At 36.6% G+C, this 19,177-nt stretch overlaps 1 protein-coding gene across 5 annotated transcripts in view; it reads right to left on the bottom strand.

Annotated features, from left to right (window-relative positions):
- Positions 1-1,134: 1,134 nt before the first annotated feature.
- DSE (dermatan sulfate epimerase) overlaps positions 1,135-19,177 on the bottom strand; it is a 28,329-nt gene continuing 10,286 nt past the window's right edge. For 3 of the 5 annotated variants that reach the window (XM_072408787.1, XM_072408785.1, XM_072408788.1), the window contains exons 2-6: positions 9,150-9,618; positions 8,068-8,321; positions 6,718-6,957; positions 4,936-5,143; positions 1,135-4,474 (exon numbers count right to left, since the gene is read on the bottom strand). In XM_072408787.1, the coding sequence (XP_072264888.1) occupies positions 2,722-4,474; positions 4,936-5,143; positions 6,718-6,957; positions 8,068-8,321; positions 9,150-9,565 (2,871 nt within the window). In that variant the 5' untranslated portion in view covers positions 9,566-9,618 and the 3' untranslated portion in view covers positions 1,135-2,721. Of the gene's footprint in view, positions 4,475-4,935; positions 5,144-6,717; positions 6,958-8,067; positions 8,322-9,149; positions 9,619-19,177 lie in introns of those variants that run through there. The other 2 variants (XM_072408786.1, XM_072408789.1) reach the window with 2 other exon arrangements.

Here is a 19,177-nt window from a genome sequence, read left to right as displayed (position 1 = left end):
ACAGCACATCCAACTCTTTACAGCATCTCAACTAAATAGGATCTGCTTTAGCAGTGTTTCCTTTTTAACATAGAAGGACACTTTGAAATTACTTTCAAGACCCTATTATAATTGCTCTATCCACAGCTCACATTACATTGGTGTGGTGGCCATTGAGAAAAATGCCACCCCTACCAAATGCCAAATAGATCATTGGTATCCGTTTAATTGACCTAAGTCACAAACCCCTGGAGGAACCCTAATTGAGAAACACTGGCCTAAAGAATATGCATTTCCAAATGATCATGGTATGATAGACATACTAATCAAATATTATTCATGAATGCCCTAGTGTTAGACAGTGTCTAATCTATTAAAAATACTAACAAGTGTATGACTATCTCTACCATACAAGCTGATATTCTTTAGTGGGTGGGTTCCGGTTAGGTAATGTCAGATATTGGCATTGATTCTACATTGACCTAATCTGAACAGTTACATTGGTTCTGATGGATAGTTGATCGATCAGAGATTTGCTGTAAACTGATCAATATCAAGTGGTAGTAATCCGTGTAAATAGGCATCCCTGAGATTTTGCTTGTTTACTTGGCTGTGCAGAAAAAGACTAGAGCATGATAAGGTTAGGATTTTGCTAATTTATAAAAGAAGCTGGTCCTTTGTTCATTTCCCAAATTGCCAGTGTTCAGCACCAGGGTTACTACTGTACATGCACATTGATAGATCAGTGATTTTATAAAGTGTAACAATCAATTTCAAAATGATAAGTAGAGATCATAGGTTTATATTTATTCTGCTTTCTCTTTACGAATGGGAGAATGTTGTTGGGGAATATAATATTTTAGTTTTACATCTCTTACAACATATTGTGCTTAAAAAATATTTTCCTAAGCTGTTTGCATAGAAAAAAAAAATATATATTATGATTTTAAGAATCTTCATTGATCTTTAAACATTTGCACAGAGCTGATACATGTTGCAAAATGTTAATTTGTTTTCATTTTATTCAGTTGGGTACAAATGGGTGGCAAAATTCAAAAAAAAAAAATACTGTACTGTAGGGTCTTAGATCTATATCACCAATTGACTTTACAGAACCAAGAGGGTGGCTATAATAAATCCTTTATGGAAAAGATAGAGAAAGCCAACAAATTGAAAATTTATTTCAGGTAAATCATTTTTAAATTGTCATTGCTAGGCATGCCCTTTGTTGCTTTTAAATGCATTCGAAGGGAGTCTAGCTAATTACAAGAGAACATAGCAATTTTCTCCCTTTTTAGTCTATAGTCCAAAAGGTGCCACATCCCTCAATACAAATATCCAAAAAAGCAGGAAGATTATTTGGGACTTTTAAGGGACATACTCTGGATAAATGTACCATTTAGTTTACAAAAATAAATATACTTTATTACATAATCAACAGTACATAAATCGTTCAAACCATACATATATTTGATTCAATAAAACCAAGTGTCTCATAGCAAAAAACAGCAACATACAAAGTTAATAGTTCTCAATGAACATCAACGCATTTCACAGAAGCAATATGTCCACTTCTTCAGGATACAAATAGGAGGAGGGCTGACAAAAATTTGGGGGACCTGTGGGATAGAAATGGAAGAAAAAGGAGGCATTTAGTTGTCCAATTTAGAGGCAACCTACAAACAATGGAATAGCAGCTTGTTTTGCTGTTTGGATGTTGTTTCCAAATGTCCTCCACTGCTGTTTTGACATCAATTTCAGATCTGGGGAAGCGCTATACACTTAAGGGATTATCCAGGTTAAAGTCTCATTTGTATCCCAAAGAAGAGAAATTTAGCTTCTGCAAAACACGTCGATGTTCATGGAGATGAAGTGCAAACTTAGTAAGTCCCTGTTTTTTGCTAGAAACAATTTGGTTTACTGAATCAAATATATGTATGGTTTAACCATTTATATACTGTTTATGATGTAATAAAGTATATATTTGTTCTATTTTTCGTAAACTAAATGGTACATTTATGCAGAAATGTGCCTCAAAAGTCCTAAATAATCTTGCTGCTTTTTTTGAATAATTACAAATGAAACAAAAATCAATTCCACAGACACTTATAAGTTGCCAAAGAATGCAGTACTTATAGTAGTTCATGAAAAATCATAGTATTGTAATACCACATACAACTTTGTGGCAATCCCCTAGCCTGTAGTTTAAAGGATTGGTGTTTTTTACTTCATGTTCCCTTCAAAGTGGCATAAATACATTTTTTTTTTTAACTGTAGGTTAAAGTAAAGCAAGTATTCTGCTTACTAAATTTGACAGGCAGATTTTCAGACAGAAAAGACTCTAATATATTATATATGTGTCATCTTTGATTTTCTGTGTCCAACAGCGCAACTAAAACTGAACACAAATTCAAGATGGTTTGTCATTACGTAAATTAAAAAGTAAATATATACAAAATGTGTAATCTTCCCAGGTTATTAAATAACTGAATCTACTGATCAAAATTATTTCATATTTATTAAGGGAACTTGAAGGGGGTGTGACACAAAAAACAAAACTTTCTCTTGTTATTTCCAGTCTTAATTTGTACAATATAAATGTCTTTTATATATTTATAGTGCTTTTCCCTTTATGAGTCATACAAAAATAATGATCCAGTCGAGCATACATAGATCAGAACACTTCTTTCACAGGACAGCAGACATCTTTAGTTATGTAAGACTGTGCATAGTATGGTTGACTTAACACTGCGATCGATAACATGAGGAGTACAACCAGAGTAAAATACAACAGTCAATGGAAAGTATGACATAAAGACATCTTTTTCTATGCATATTCTTAGTCTTTAGAAATCGAGATAGTTGTAATGTCAAAAGAACTATGAAAATGGCAATGTTCAATATTAAAAATAATCTAGTATAGGAAGCAGATATGGATACAGCCCCATTGTAATTTGTAGTTAATGAGTGATATGAACTCTGTCTGCTGTAAGAGCTAGGCTTTTGCCTAACTGATGGTTTATCCACAAAATCCAAAAGGTCTTTCATTTCTTCATCCTCATTGACTGGAACTTCACTCTGAGCCAATGCCATGGCTTTTAGACGGGTCTGCTTTTCATTTACCTCTATTTGGGCAAATATATCTGGGACAGCATTTATAAACTTATAGTTTCTGGCTCCCTTTCTTGTTTTTGCGATCTTGTCCTGTTGCTTTTGTTGTCTCGATATGGCAAATAGCTTTTCAATTGCCTCTTCTGTATTCCTTTTATCAGAAAACCTAAGTATCCTTTCAGCAGTCTTCCTAAAAGTGGCAGTGTTTTTAACATGAGACAAAATCTCTTTCTCCATTTGTTGAAAAACAGGTTTGAAGTGCTGAAGATTTTGCTCCACAATCATGACATAACCCTTAACCTCAGGAGGAGAATAACTTTTGATGGTGGCAGCTTTATCAAATACAATCTTTTGTCTGTCTGCAACTATTTTAGCATAGACAGACTGACTCGGAGTTTCTCCTGTAAAGAGGTAGACCGCATAAGCATGGTCACTAGTCGCAAGGAACACGTCCACTTGCTGATAATCTCCATGAACACTAAAGCTTTCAACATCAATAGAGGGTCCAATAAAAAGATATATTGATCGTGTAATTGGTTTCCTGAGATGGGTTGTGACATTCACAAAATTAGTTCCATTATATGGGTAACCCCGGGGGTAGTTCATTGATGAGATGACAGCTTTCTCACTCAAGCCAGTGTCATCCATCCAGTACATTTTATAAATATTCTCTCTGTGCCTAAGTATTGCCCCATGTATACCATCAATAGAGGTTTCCTCAAAAGGCAAGTCTATATTGTGGAAAAAGGTAGTTGTTGCATCTACTGTGCTACTATGATCCAGGTGTATATGATCAACAAGTAGAAGCAGCTGCGGATGGAGTAAAACCAGATTCCTTTGAACACTTTTTAATTTCAGTTTTTGGCTGTAGGCTGAAACACCTTCACCCCTGATAAAAACAATTCCATTTTTTTCCATTGCTGCCACAACCCTTCCATGAGAGTCAGCTGCCTCTCCTTGCTTGTATTTTAGCCACTTTGAAGAACAGTCCTCTGTCACCTGTCCTTCCCATGGAGGAAAGCAGCTTTCTGACATGGATGGTGAAAACATTATGGCATTATTTAATAAAGTATATTTTGGTCCATATAAAGCCTCAGTTATGAATGGAAATCCATTTGGAGCAAATGTAAATGAATTCTGGTCTGGATGCTCATGGCCGGCATTAAAATTTCTCCATCCTTTAATCCAGTCTTGGTATTTGTTTTTGTGCACAATGTCAAATATTGCACGTCCTCCAAGTTTTCCTGATTTGAAGGAAATAAATGGCCTGTTGATCTCTGCTGGTAAAGAGCTCCCATAAGTCACTACTCCCCAGTCGTCAAAAAAATGCAGCTGTGGGGTCCCAAAGTCTGCTGGAGGTGTGGGTGGCAAAGACGCATCATACCTGAAGAAAAAAAATAAAAAACATTTCACATTGATATTTACAGACGTGTATTTTTCCCGTAATGCTCAAAAACAATCATCATAACCTGATAATTATACAACTTCAGAAAGAACTTATCAAGATTTGAAAAGAATATAGAAGAGAATAAATTACAGATCAAGATTTGAAAAGAATATAGAAGAGAATAAATTACAATCTGGAATGTTTATCTTGTTGTCTGTGTCCCTGCTAGACTGATCTACCCTACTGACCACTGTACCTGAAAAAAGTGAGGGGGGATCCATGTCTTAAAAGATCACTTCTGGGATTTCTCCTCATTTTAAGGCTTCACTTATGTTGTGTAAACATAACCCCACTTTATGCCTACTGCATGTGCATGAAAAACTAATGACTGCTGGGTTCAATAGAAAAGGTAAAAATAAAAAGCCTGGTAGCACAACTCTTGTAAGTTGTTTCCTTACCAAAGAAACTCTGTGTGCAAAGTGCACCAACGCTGTCCTTTAGCTGGTGATCCAGGTCCTTCTTGCACTCTATTGGCGTGGATTTGTTCTGCCAACCAATTTCCACTTCCATTTCTCATAACATATTTATCCAAGAATACCAACTGACTCTCTGGACCATAGAACCAGTTGTAATTTGAATCTGCTATGGCAACTGTTCTCTGAAAACCTAGAATACATACATGGTAAAAAATTAAACACACTATATTCTATAGTAGGTGGTATTTTGCAGATATAGTATTTTAAAGATCGGATATAAAAATGCATTACATAATTTACTAGATGGGCCAGTTGTACCACAAAATGTATAATAAGCAGAAAAATAGCAGTTACTTTGCAGACTGTATTGAAAACAGAAGCTAAAAATTGTTTTGGAAAAAATAACTGATCTATATAACATCATAACGATATTAAGCAAAAGTGAAATGTACAGTAGGATCATAAAATAAGAACAAGGTAACATAGGAGGAACTTACTATGTCTAATCTGTACTGAGGTCTCTAAAATTGGCAGAAACCTGCAGAAACTGCAGAACTTGCTAAATAATTTAAATTTCAAGTCTTTTGATACATCTTAAAGAAATCCCATCACCAACCATTCATATTGATTTTTGACCATAATAAATTAGCATTTAACATATTTTGGAACAAATAATTGCCTGTAAAAGTTTACCTTGTGTACACCTATTAAAGCCTAACAGGTCTAAAACACATGTGCAATACCACAGAAGAAACCACTAAAGCACAAAAACCCTATTGCTCTTTTTGAGATTTTGGTTCTAATTTTAACTTTAGTTCAACTTATTAAAAAGAACGTACACACATTACCAGATCACAGCTGTGGTCCCTGACAATTCTAATTTTCTACTTACATAAGCTGCAATACAGGTTACAGATCAGTTTAATTACATACACACAAAAAGGCTCCCTTTGCCATAGTGGAACACAAAGTGAGAATGATATTGGTATACTTTTTTCCATGATTCAACCTCAAGCAGTAAGACCTTCAATTACAGTGCCGATTCAAGTTTCGTGTGGTTGTAGTAGCATATGTGGCTTTGTAAACAGGTCACAGAATACCCGCAAATAGAGGAAACAACTTGGATCAGAAAAAGCCACACAAAACTATGCATGCCATTACCCAAGTATCCAGAGTAATTAAAAATAAAAAGTTATTTAGGAGGGCCCCTAAAAACACAATTAGACATAAAATCGGCCACATTAAGGGTCATGTGGCAAAAGCAACTCCAACACTAGTAAAAAATAAAGTAGAATCATGCAAGACAACTTAGAAATTAGAAACTGATTTAGGGTCTTAAATGAAAAGGATGATGTCACTTGCCTTACTAATGGGGGAATTATTGTCCTACAGAGAGGTCTCTTTGTGACTGTCTATATGACTTGCCACCAAAAGTGGTTAAAAATGCAAATTGGTATTTGTTAAAGTATTTGTATAGTCCAAGAGTATTTGGATCAAATAGAAAGAGTTCAAATTCCGATCAGATTATTTATTGTTGTATTTGTCCTTGTGGGAGACAGAACCACTAGTAAGTGGGGGTCTCCACAAAGTAAGGGAATGCCCATCTTAGACAGAAGTCACATGGACCTTTTACTACATTTCCTACCTACAAATCATGATGCCATTGCTAAGCAAATTGAAACATCTGAAACCAAACGTTTTACATGTTTTAATGGTTTGAGGTTTCTTCTTTTTCCAATTCAATGTTTTGTTTTTTTAACTCACCTGGCAGAATAGTTCTGTACATAAAAGCAAAATGCTCTTTCAACCAAGGATGGTTGAAGTGGTTGATGTCAAAATGCCTTTGAACAAGAAACATATACTGAAAAAGTGATCTGGTGGTATAGCTGCCATAAGCCACTCCTTCATAAAGTGACCCATCGGTCACATCATTTAACAGGACTATTGACCTTTCCATTATGGTGAGAACTTGTTTAGTCCAGAAGTAAGCTTCCTGGAGGTACCCTGAAAAAAAAAAAAATATAAATTAGAATTGATCATCATAGGTTAGCCTAAATACATAATAGCTTTTTAAAATCCCTCCAGAACATGGAGGATGGAACTGCAGCATAGATACTGAAGACTGGTGGCAGGGACCTTCTACAACAGGAGCAGAAAACCTGCTTTAAGGATACATGTTAAAGCTGTGGAAATTGCTTTCTCCACGTACAAGAATATGCTTTAAAGTTGCCCATATATTTTGCCTTTCTTGGTTCCACATGTTCCCCCATCAACATGCTAACAACATTTTTACAAAAAGATTTCTACATCTGGTATATAATATATACTTAGTAGTATTCTCACTGGATCTCTGCGCTTCTTGATGCAACGCAGGCATATCTTGGCATTCTGCCTCATTACTACTTAGCAGTCCTCAGCTCATAAAATCAGCATGCTGGCTCTTGAAAGGCTAGAGGGAAAAATGCTAAATAATGCTTGGCGTCTTCTAGCTGGGAAACAAGGCGAGTTCTGCCTGATGTCATGCAGCTTCTAACGCACAATTGGACTCTTTCAAAGTTGTCATTAAATTGTATTGTATGGGTGGCAGTTAGTCAATCGACTAAGGACTCAGTTAAGCAGCACTATATGAATACATGTGCATAATCATGAACACTGAACTAAAAGCTAGTTTAGCGTTAAACAAAAAGTAAAAATAATTGCTTTGTGGGTTCCAAAGTGATACAAGTAACTTCCATTTTAGGAATGCTCAGTTGTGCCTTTTTTTTTTGCAGCACGATAACCTGTCTGGCAGTGTTTTTTCTGGACTGCAGCGGACAACTACAACATTTGTCAAATGTACACAAAGCAACATTGTATAAACAATATGCAGACTTTCAGTGGAAAAGCTGTTTGGAAAGATGAGTTAATTCAGCTATAATGTCAGTTTCTTTCATAATTGATTGCTGTGTATTGCAATAGTTATCAGGAAAGTTAGCTATTTTCAGAATCCTGCTGTTCCGAAACCTTGAGAACATTACAAAAGTTGCATCACATATCCAAACAGGATCTAAGTAAACCACATACAAAATGACACACACAGGGTAGTTAAGACTTGTCAATACTAAATCTGCATACCTTGATTCATCATAACCAAACTTCCTGTTAACAGTGCTACACAGTTGGTAGGTTGGTGATTGTGGATGTACTGAAATCCCCATCCTCTTCTGTATGACGTTTCATACATATTCCCGGAGGCATTGGCAATGACCTCAAGAAACTTCTCTTTTTGGTGCTTAGTAAAAGAGTCATACAAAAAGTCATAAGCAGTGGCAAACCCCACAAGAGAGTGTGCCAGGGGAACCTCATCCCAGGGAGCATCTTTTACCAGCCTAGCATAAGAAAAGAAAAATGATTAAATACAGGATTTGGTTTCTTCTACTTTGTTAGCACACCAGCAATACAAATGACTAATGGCGTGTTAAACCTAGGGGAATTTAAATTTTAGAAGTAAATATAAGTATCATTAAATTTAAATACTAACAGTAAAAAAATGCTAAAGTCTTATACACAAGGGAGCTAGCCTGTAAATTTGTACAGTAAGATTTTAGAAAGAACTAGCAAATCTTTCAAAAAGATTTAAAAAAAACCTTGTTGCAACTTTAGCATCATCAGGATTTTCCTTTCCTCAGCCAATCAGAGATCACTAGAGGTTTTGAATGGGGAGACTTGTCCTAATTTACCCTCTAGTGCCCCGGGATTGCTTACTGAGCTGATCAATTAATGCAACCGTGGCCGCTTTCATTGATCAGCCCAGCCCACGGGACTTTTTTTTTTTTTTAAAGGAAAATTCGATTGACCAATCTCGCTTACAATTTGGTAAGCGAGAATGGCCAAATTCGCAGCGAGACTGAGTGTACAAATCTCGCTTGCCCATCCCTAGTACTGATTGGAACTTTTAACAAAAAAGCACACTTACTTAAGCTCTAATCAAGTTTCAGGCAGTACTGAAGCTTGCTAGTTGCTTTTTTAAAGGAACAGCCTGTGCTCCCATTATGATCATTTAACATCTTTATACTAATGCTTCAAACCAAAGCTAAAGAGTGTGCTTTAAAGTCTTCAAGCTGAACAGTACCAGGAAGGGCACAGATTGTCAGGGTATGTTTCTTAGAAAAGTAAATAATAGTAAAAAGCAAATAAACATTAAAAATAAAATATACCAACTAGGCTGTGCTGCCATTCTTTCCATATATTCTCTTGCAAGGCCAATTGCTTCAGTGTTGTCAGGATTCAGAACGCAATACATTGCCAGTGCTCCCAAATTGTTGCCATAAATTTCATTCCATCTGGCAGAGAACTCCTTTGGATCCCAAGGTGGAAGGTATTCGGTGGGGTTAGTTAGCATTGTATGAGCTGCTTCATTAATACGTGATGCAATGTGTTGATGGCTGCCTGCTGCTTGAGCACGCAGTTTCTCCACTTCGCCTTTGGAAAAGTACAACATGGGATAGCCGTCATATTTTGCGTTGAGGAACGGGATTTTAGAATTTATGTTCTCCTCTGTGCCACACACAGTTATACAAGAAAGCACATATATAAAGAACACACTGGAGGCCACCAGTGTGTTTGTCCTCATTGTAGCATAAGATCTCCAGACCACAGACTCTGCCAGGTCATCTTTGATACTGCCTGCGGAAGAGAAGAGCATTTTAGCTTTGTGCCATTTTGAGACATATTTGCTATAAAAAATATCTTTCACTCTGTGCTCACGATGTAGTCACCTGCACTGACAAAATTGGGTAACAGCCTCATCTTTAATTACAAGGGTTTTCACACAGACAATGAATATTTAAAAACTTGCACAACTGCTGTAAAAGGAAGAAGTGAGATTCTAAAAATTAAAGTCTATTATCCAAGGTTTGATATTTCTGGACTCTAAAGATCCTTGATGTAGTAACATAACAAAGGCGTCAACACCAATGTGCATTAGGAAGTAAATACAAAGTCCCACTTTGAAAACTGGTGATCAGGGAGGCGTTTATTGCAGAAAGGGACAGGCTAGGTTACTTCCCCAATAACTATTCTTACCTGCCCGATTGCTGCCCAGCTGTCAAATTTCAATGAGCCACGCATGCAGTGTCGCAGCTCAGCATTTGTTAGGAATACCCAGCAATCCTGGCTTCTTATGTGGGTTCTAGGACTGAAACTCCTGCACTAATTATGTAATTCAGATGGCTGAAGATTGGGATGTGAAAGAAAAGAAGCCTGTGCTGCCTGTGATAAAATAGGGACAGTAGAATGGGGACTGGGTTCAGTTCTCCTTTAAGTCTGCTACAAGTTAACAAATGAACCTATCTCAAGGAATGCTAATGATAATTACCAGTCATTGACCCCAAAATTAGTACGAATAAAATAATTTATATAGATTGTGACACATTTCCAAACTACTACTATAGTGTTCACATAAATAAAGTATAACCCTATTTTTTTTTAGGAAGAGGTGCTTGGATTAAAATGTTCAACATTTACTTAAATAAAATCCTTTGTGCAAATTTTAGAACCAATCATATCATGTTTGCTTTTTTTGTTTAAAAAACCCCAGAAAAAATAAAAAAATAAATCTAAACATTAATAAAAGTTGTTGTCAACCATAGTCATCAGGTTAAAAATTTAATTCCCAGGAAAAATAAAACAAGTAATCACCGATTATCATGGATAAAACTTCTGCTTTTGTTGCCTTTATTACAATTTGAATATATAATACATGGGAAAAGTTTGTTAATTTGCGTTTGGAAACATTTCCAGTTACTCATTCAGTTGGCCAAAGGTGGCGTGCAGTATAAAGTTAAAAGCAGTCTTGGAAAATAAGGCAATGAGTCAGGTTTGTGAAATGTGCAGGCTCACTCAAATAATATGGAAACAAATACACAGATTTCATCTTCACTTCTGCATACGTATATACAAGTCTGTTCTATGATTTTTCACTCTGCATTAACCTTTCCCCCCTGAAGAATGTAAAGAATTCCTAGTCTTTCCTCAAGGGATTTTCAGGCGGTATTAACCCAGGCAAAAAGTTGAAAGTAATGCTTAATGGCTAAAACACACAAGAAAGTTGCCTGTTAAATATTTTAAGTTTCTTTATACAGATCTTGAAAAGTAGAAAATGTTTATCTCATAATGCCTTGAGGAATAACTACTGCTAGAACGGTAAGAAAGGTTTAAAAAGATATACGGAATGCATCCTGTAGTCCAGACAACAGAAATCTGGCTTCTTCCTGTGCAAAAAAAAAAAAAAAAAAAAAAAAAACAACACCTACAGACACAAAACATACTTGCCCATTATAAAGCAAGTAACAGAAACACTAAGGTCATGCATACTATATCCTAAGCTTAAGGGTGACTTTTGGCATTTAACCATGGCATAGTTAGTTGCAGATGTTTTAGCCCCTTGTAATCACGGGCCTGTTCATGAATGGGCAATCAGAAAAGTACTGGTATTTTAAAAACAAAATAAGGCACTTTTCAACTCACTGTATTCATAAAATTGACACCATTGTCACTTTTCCAATTGATCACCAGTCCTTAATATTTACTGATACTGGTATGTTCATAAAGCGGAAATCTCTACTTTAGAAGATACCTATGAAGATTGCCATGTAGATAATGACCATTCCACTGGATAAATAGTAAAAATTTGTTACAAACACTCCAATTGCCACTTTTCACATGATAACAAAAGTAGCTTACATTGTCACAATGAAAGTGAATGAAGGGTCAGATCACCACTTTATTGTAAATACGTTAGATAATTTTAAAATCCAGATCACCAGGTAACAAAAAACAGCAACCTAATTACTATTACTATTCATAAATAGGCAACACAGTAAGAAGTCGGTTTTGCTAAATTTTGCTATAAAACTTATATGGTAAGTTACCATATGAAGGGTGAAATAAAAGACTATGCATTATAACTTAGCTTGCTTTTAGATATGCAGACACTGTAATGAAGCCTTTGGTTTACAGTCTGCACAATAACCAGCACAATACAGCTAACCTTTGAGATTTGTCAGCACATTTCATCCTACTATTATTGTTACACAGTATTTATATAGCGTCATCATATTACGCAGCGCTGTACAAAGTCCATAGTCGTGTCACTAGCTGTCCCCCAAAGGAGCTCACAATCTAATGTCCCTACCATAGTCATATGTCCTCAATGTGGGCTAAAGTCAATTTTTAGGGGGAAGCCAATTAACCTCACTGCATGTTTTTGGAATGTGGGAGGAAACCCACGCAAACATGGGGAGAACATACAAACTCCATGCAGATAGTGCCCTGCCTGGGAATCGAAACTGGAACCTAGCGCTACAAAGGCCGGAGTGCTAACCCCCGAGCCACCGTGCTACCCTACCTGGGCCATCTGGCAGACCATTGTATCCAGCTCTTGGCCCCAACAAAAGATAGCTCCCAGTGCCTTCATCTACTTTAAAAGTGAGCTACATCCTATGTAGAGGCCACCCTCAGCTGTCCTGAAATAATTCTGGGCTTCTGTATACTAAACGCTGATTACCTGATCTATTTACTTCACAAAAACAGTATGATGACCAGTTAATAGATCCCAATATATCAACCTGTCTTGACGGATGGTTGTCGTCTAAATTAGTTTGCATCTGCATATAGAACTCCCTGGGCAAAATTCACATATCATGATGATAATTCAAACATTCCAGCTCTTCCATAAAGCCACTTAATTATATAATAGAAGTGTGTTCTACAAGTAATGGGTGGGTAAACTTTTACAGGAAGTTATCAAAACAATATAAAGTTGAGTGCTATAGTGTAGGGGGCAATATTTCAATATATACACAGCTGGCTTCCTGTTAAACGTTGTTTTTTTGAAAACCCTTTCCAAAAAAAGTGGAAAGTGGTATGCAAGAAATAATATTTACCCAAGCTTTCACCGGGACATTTAACTCTAGACTGCACTTTTGCAAGGTGACTGAAAGGAGAGTAGAAACTTATAAAGGGGCACAGGCTGACTGCTCTCCAGGTTACAGTTATTACAATTACAGGTTACAATTATAAGGTTATATTAAAAATCTGACAAACCCTCGCCAACCCTCGGATTGGACATTAAACCAGTGGAAATCTGTATTTAATCTGATTTCCCCCCCACCATGTCTTTGTGAGATGCAGAAAAGGTTTCTAATGTGTGGTTCCCACTTTGAAGCATGGAGGAGGAGAGATAATTGAGGGGGCCATGCTGGGGACCATTGGGGACCAGAGTAAAGCTAACATCAAAACAAAGGTGGCTACTTTGATCATTCTAAAATAAAAGACATTCTGATTGTTTAACGCTTTTTGCTTAACCTAATTCTATATGTATGTATTTTCATATTTTGAATGTCATTAACATTATTCTACAATGTAGAAAATATTAATAACAAAAATAATAAAAGGCTTGACTGGATATATAATGGATTACTCACCTCTCCATGTGACGGTCACACTGTCCATCTGCCCACTTGGCTGGGCTTTTCTGTTCTCAGATATGGCCACCTTGGCCTTGATAGCAAAATGTTTAAAAACTGCATTGTGTTGTCAATTTGCTGTAGTGGACCATATTGTTGTCTGACTATTCTCTGTTTGTTGCCGGATATGATCACCGATTTGTTCTTCATCAACGTCAGACCCTCTCACTCCCTTGGACTTCGGCTTGGCTGACTGACCTTCTATGCATGACCTCTGGCTTATTCTATCCCAACCACAAACCCTGAACTCCTTAAAATTATCTGCCTCCCAGACAGACTGACCTCCGGTTTGTTTTCTCCCGACCACAAACAAGCATAAGCTTAATGATGGAGACAAAGAAGACAAATTGCCTGGGCAAAGCATTGGCACTTGACCAGGGACCTTACAAAGTACAAGGGCATTTACAGATCACTGTGTAACTTGTGCTTGTCCAAGTATAATAAAAGGCAACAGAAATGTATGCAGCACATCTTGCACTGAGAAAAAAAACCCCCAGAAAACAGTGGTCCATTTTCACTGACCTTCGGAAGATGCCCTTTCCTGGCTGAATGAGGGTTATGGAATTAAATTTACTGACCCATAATGCAAGCTTATCAGAGTAAATGCAGCAAAATATGGGCAGTTCCTAAAATTTAGCAAATATAGTTTTAAAGAGTAGTTTCACATGTTTTTGCTATTTATTTTAAAATTGAATTAAAAGAACAAGGCAAAACAGGAACTATGAGGTTTTTGGTAAAGTCACTAAGCAAATCAATTTTCAGTTCCTCTAAAAAGTTTGTATCAAAATCCCTTGATTTTACCAAGTGTCATTAGTACACACACAGAGAAGTGCTTAACTACTGCATTACTAGCACATTTCCCCCCCACCATTTTTGGCATACATACATGAAACATGCATTTCTCACTCACACATATCTGTAAAACATACATTACTAAATGCACTGGTATTTGTTAGAGAAATACAAAAATGTGTGCAGAGTCTGGCCCTCAAAATCCAGAGTTGGACACACTAGTGTTTAGACCGGTTGACTGTTAAACATGTTAAATGTCTGGATAGAATGCTGATCTCTTAATTTTATTTTATGTATCTTATCTTTTTTCTCTTAATTTATATGCATTAAAACAAAGGATGTTTGAATGGGCTGGCAGTGCACCTTAATGCTCTTGGGGACACTAGGGGACTATTATGATACTATTTAGAGAAATAGATGAGGTTACAGTTTTTTTGTGGTTTTAACAGCTGTACGTCTTCTTCATTGGGTTTGTCATGTACTGTATATATTTCTTTAAGTTTTTGCATGTTGTATCGAGTGTTCGGTTCAATTCGATTCAACCCCCCCCCCGAAGAGACCCAAATGGTGAAATATGTTGGGAAGACTCACTGTATTATATCATATGGACGTGTTTCTCACAAAGAGGGATTTAAAACTCACTGAATATAACAAGTGATTTTGCAGCAGCTGTAATTTTTTTGTTTCATCTCTTAATGTAAAATCTTATTAGCTAGTTAACATACTTTTGATTGCCAAAAAAAAAATCTAGTTTTGTACTAAATATAAATAGTTATATTGAGTTGAAACTATTTATGACCCTGGGGTGAGAAAACACTTAAAAGTCCCAGTGGGGTAGCAGACTAGAATGTTCCTAAAAAATAGTACTCACATATCCCCAAACTAGAAACTATATTCAAAAATGCCTTTTTTTATTAAAATAAAGTCTATAAAAAAAGTTTTGTTTTTTTTTTGTCTTGTAAGGCCTGCAGAAGCAGACGGATGGGGAATGGGCGACTGGTGTGTCGCCTGGATATCATATGTAGTACTGTACTACAACACCAGCAGTTCAGGGAATGAAGTTACCAAAAGGCTATCCTAAGGCGAGAAATCATTGTTGAGACATAAGTAGGTGGTTGACACACAGATTGAAGCCTAGGACACATGTACTGCCATTTACAGAAAAAAAAAATGATAGAATTTCTATGAGGATGCTATGGGGTACACAGCGTTTTGTAACATTGCTGTAGTTCTAGATGACATGTTGCTAGGAAAAGCTGAATTCCATTGAAAAATATGTGACAAATTCCTCTTTGTGTAAAGTATTTGCCATCCTCATATTACAGGGTGCAAAAAACGTGAACACTCCCACCGGGCACATCAACAAGAACAGATTTTAAGGGAAACAATTTAAACGAGTTAGTGTACTAAATATGTCACGAATACTGAGCAGCCTGCCTAAGAGGTAAATAGTAGAATTACACATTGTTTCAATGGGACTAGGAAGATGTGACTGCAATAAATTATTTGCTATACTTCACCTGTGCTTACTATATTTACTACACATTTCTCTGCTTTGCTACTTTATCTGCATTTTCTATACAGATCCACCCAAAAACCACATCAAGTTTAAACAAGTTAAACAATAATGAAGTATAACCCCTTTTACACTAAATGTTATAAAGTCTTTATGTGGTTTCCCCTCTATCTGTTTCAGACCACATAAGTACAGTGCTGAGGCTTGAAGAACCAGAAGATCAGCTACTCTGTGCAGACTGACCATCCCTATGGCAGAGTACCAACCAGCTACCAGTTTAGGACGAATTCTAACTTGTAAACACAAAACACTTGCTGTATTTGTAACGAATACAAACTCTTCCATGTTAACTAACTTTACATCTTAATGCTGATGATTCCAGTCCTGTCTATACGTGCACACACACCCTAGAATCAGCTCATATAGTTGTTTTGGTCCAGGTTCCTTCTACTGACATTGAAGGGCCACGCCTGCCTAATGTGTGTTGGCACCAGGAGCAGACTGGAAACCTTTAGCCTGGGGCAAATGCAACCAACTGTTTCCTTGTCAGAATGCCAGGCCTACATGAACTTCTCACTGATGTGCAAACATGCCAAAGCTGCCACCACTGTGATAATGTGCTCGTGTATTTCAGCCTGCTTTTCAGGGTCATTCAGCTGCCAACATATGTATTCTTAATAAAAATGTCCCAACATATAACGTGTGTTATATTAGAATATGTATATATTGCTGGAGATTGGTCACATTCCTCAAGAAACACATTGCATAAAATAAAGCACTGTACACACATTAGATAAATGTTACTGAAAATTATCTAATTCTAATTGTTCCCAGTGACACTAGAATGAATGAGCACTGTTCAGTTCTATGAAAAAGGAAGGGGGGAGACAAGCAAATGGCACCCCTGTGCGCTCTCTACAGCAACTATACCTGCTTGGTCGTTCATTAATCTGCCAGGATAGATTGATGAATGATGTCAGGGAACTGCTGTACACGATAGGTTTTTGAGGCAATTACAATCATTTATCTCGGGTGATAATCTAGCATGCATAATTTAGATAAACACTGCTAGAGATTACAGCTACTATGGCCCAATCGTGAGTCAACATTTCCACACTAGCCCTTCAGCCCACCATATTTGTTTCAGCAAGATACATTCGGCCTGATTTATTAAAGCTCTCCAAGGCTGGATACACTTTCATGAGTGAAGCTGGGTGATCCAGCAAACCTGGAATGGATCTGGTCCAGGATTGAAAACATTTGCTAGCACATAGCTATAGACTGAAGAAATCCATTCCAGGTTTGCTGGATCGCCCAGCTTCACCGATGAAAGTGTATCCAGCCTTGGAGAGCTTTAATAAATCAGGGCCGTTGATGTTGATGTTACAAGGGTGCTGTTTGTGGTTGCTTTTCTAAAAGAGTTTATTTTGTATAATTAAAAAAAGGAGAATTATCCCTATGTAAGTGCTAATTCACTAGCTTAGTGATTGTGAAATTAGCATTGAAAAGTATACCAAATCATGTTCAAGGGAAAACAAAAAGGATTTGTGCTTACGTATTGGATTAATAATCTCAAGAGCATTATTGCTGGAATAGTCATAATTCCACTGTGCTAAATCAACAACCCAACCCACTTTAGCCCAGCTCCTATGTATTGTAGCCCACTGCAGTTTTTAAAATGGCGAAGGACTTCTATTTGTGCATTGACAGCTCATTTATGAGAAATAAACTGACTAATGTCTCAGTACATGAGAATACATGCATAACCACAGAGAAGTCCTGTTGTGACTGAGTCCTTAGAAACCATATTTTAGTGCTGTGATTTGTATGAAAGAACATAGTACCATGCATTATTAATATATAGTGTCAACATATTTTGCAGCGCTGTACATTAAATAGGGGTTACAAATGACAGACAGATACTGACAATGACACAGGAGGGGGAGATGACCCTGCCTGAAAGATCTTAAATGCATATCATTTACCATCAGTGTTTCCAAAGAAACTGGTGCAAAATGCTGAATACATTAAGTCAGAATTAATAGATGCCAATGGTACACCTCCCAGACAAGTAAAAGAATGCCATGGCAGGGGGATCTTCAGGTTGATAGCAGCTGCCTATTACTTAAGGACTCACATGCACTAAAGATCAATTTGGCAGTCAGAGTCAGGACCAGCAAAAACAGACTTTTTGACACAACAATTGTTAATTTTTATTATTATTAATAAACAAGATTTATATAGCACCAACATATTATGCCTCGCTGTACATTAAATAAGGACAACAACATGATAACTGGCTGTCAAAGAGAACCAGTCTCTTTTATCACACACAGGCCCAGTCCACACCATGTGCCAATGCCTACACAACATGTTAGCGTTTTGACTTTCAAACACAGACATTTTCATATTCAAAACAAATATGATTAATTATTAGCAGTAATTAGAAAACAAAGCTCAACACGGATTAGTAAAAATATGATAATTCATCTATATCTTGGGTTTATATTGCTCCTCACCATACTAGACTAAGACAGTAAGAGGAGTTTTAGTAAAAAAATATACATTTTAGTTTAAAATAACACAATGTATATTCTGACTTATATTACCATTCTTAACATCCTAGTCTAAAGGTAGGAAGGATGTTGGAGGGCCCTGTTTTCCAAATAGCAGTATAATTCAAAAGAAAAAGAATACTTGTTTATTATTTGACAGTTTTCACTTTCTATTGCTGAGAAAGTGAGGGCAAGAAAAAGGGACAGATTGGGTCTGCCAAATCCCGGTATGTCAGCTATACACAAATTTTAGATTATTTGATAAACTATTAAACTGATCGATTGCTGGGTACAACATGGATCTAAAACTGATCATACAAAGTGCTTCATAATTCCCATCCTATTGTTATGGAAACCATTGAATTGAAAGACTGATTTCACGAGATTGGTACAGCAATCAAACAAAGACAACTCGCACTGTGTATTCCTGGCATTATATCATCCTTCATTACAGGATACTAATTATTAAAGTTCAAAGTTGTGGTATCATGATTGTATTTATTGAGATCTGAATATCACCCAGACAGAGATATGGAAGAGGATTATTAGACTGTAATGTAACATCTCTCATTACAGCTGTATTATGTAACACAACTAAAGCAAAATGCTACTTTTTTGTCTAACAGATGTTAGGAAAACAGAAAAAGATGCAGAAAGGACCCTTCCCTCCCCCACTATGACACTACTTTTCCTGTATACATCTCCTAGATGGGCCCCACAGATCTGCTGCCCCCAAAGAAGAATATAAAAGAAGAATATAAAAGTATATATAAAAGAAGAATATATATAATGCCCCCTGTATACATTCCCTAACTTGTAATGTATGAAAGTATAAAAGAAGAATATATATAATG

This window comes from Pyxicephalus adspersus, chromosome 4 (assembly GCF_032062135.1).
Source record: "Pyxicephalus adspersus chromosome 4, UCB_Pads_2.0, whole genome shotgun sequence".
Lineage (NCBI taxonomy): Eukaryota > Metazoa > Chordata > Amphibia > Anura > Pyxicephalidae > Pyxicephalus > Pyxicephalus adspersus.
The sequence above is the reverse complement of the archived record's forward strand: the minus strand, read 5'-3'. Positions and strand labels throughout refer to the sequence as shown.